This window comes from Nansenia antarctica (genome assembly GCF_963989245.1).
Source record: "Nansenia antarctica genome assembly, chromosome: 17".
NCBI lineage: Eukaryota > Metazoa > Chordata > Actinopteri > Argentiniformes > Microstomatidae > Nansenia > Nansenia antarctica.
Genome location: NC_137687.1, coordinates 6,288,950 through 6,290,178, shown reverse-complemented (window position 1 = coordinate 6,290,178; position 1,229 = coordinate 6,288,950). Strand labels below are relative to the sequence as shown.

At 46.9% G+C, this 1,229-nt stretch overlaps 1 protein-coding gene across 1 annotated transcript in view; it reads right to left on the bottom strand.

Moving 5' to 3' along the window:
• The window catches only part of acsl3a (acyl-CoA synthetase long chain family member 3a), a gene marked incomplete at both ends in the record, with an annotated part of 22,173 nt that extends 22,049 nt beyond the window's left edge, over positions 1-124 (bottom strand). Inside the window, one exon of the mRNA XM_080547797.1 lies at positions 1-124. This exon is cut by the window's left edge and continues 251 nt beyond it. Within this exon, the coding sequence (XP_080403923.1) occupies positions 1-124 (124 nt within the window).
• Positions 125-1,229: the final 1,105 nt, after the last annotated feature.

The following is a 1,229-nucleotide window of genomic DNA, read 5'->3' as shown; positions in this document are numbered from 1 at the left end:
ATGTGTCTGGGTCTGACACAGAGCTGAGCAGGAGGGAAGGCAGGAAGGTGACCAGGGTGTAGATCCAGACCATCGCCCGGAAGAGCAGCAGGAGGACAGGGTTGAGGTCCTCTTTCATCTTCATCCTGAGTGTGTGTGTGTGTGCGTGTGTGTGGGTGTGTGTGTGTGTGTGTGTGTGGCTAGGTTCTATGATAGGAGAAGGTTGGTGTCCCCTCCCTCTCTCGGCACGTCCTGGGGAGGTGGTCTAGTCCTGGGGAGGTGGTCTAGTCTGGGGAGGTGGTCTAGTCCTGGGGAGGTGGTCTAGTCTGGGGAGGTGGTCTAGTCTGGGGAGGTGGTCTAGTCTGGCACAGCAAGCGCTCCTCTGATCCTGGGGCGTCTCTTTTCTTCTCTCCTTTCTTGGAAAAGAAAAACAAGGAACTTGTTCTGCCCTTCTTTCTCTTGCCTTCTGATGTTTATCCGATAACGGTTCGACGACACCTCACTCCTAGACGAGCAGAAAGGAAAACACAACACGTCACATTACAAAACTAAATAGGAGAATATCCTATGCATGATAAAGATGTCAATCCCATCAGTCATAACAAGCCAATCCAGCCTCTAAGACCCTGATTCATTACATTTGTACATTTACATCAGGCATGTCTCTATCCTTTAGCTGTATCTCCAGCACTCACCAATAGGAAGGCTGTGTCAGTGAGCCATCAGCTTGGCCTTATAGGCCTACTGGGTTATCTCTACCTGAGTGCTCTTCCCCCTTACAACCAGGGGCCTGAGAACAGAGCTCCATCCCACAGCATGCAGCAACACAGAGCAACAAATGGTAAATGGTAAATGGACTTATATAGCGCCTTTATCCAAAGCGCTTTACAACGGCCTCTCATTCACCCATTATACAACAGTTAGTTCCGACCAAGTAATTTGATTGGACAAGAGGCATTCCATGAGTGCTGATATACAGTATAACAGCACTGGGACTTTTAACTAGGCCCTATAGGTATCACTCCGAAATGACCGTTAATATCAAAGTAGCTAGCCTGCAGATGTTTGTGTTCAGGAACAATTTTTTGTTGACGGAGCCAAAATAAATGATTAAATAAACAAACATAATCTGTTGTCACTTACTACTGTTAACTAATAAATTGCGCTGTAGAACTGTTGTATAAAAGCAATATCACACTCGAGGTCGTGCTGTTATACTGAATATCAGCACGGCTGTGATTGTCTTCGGT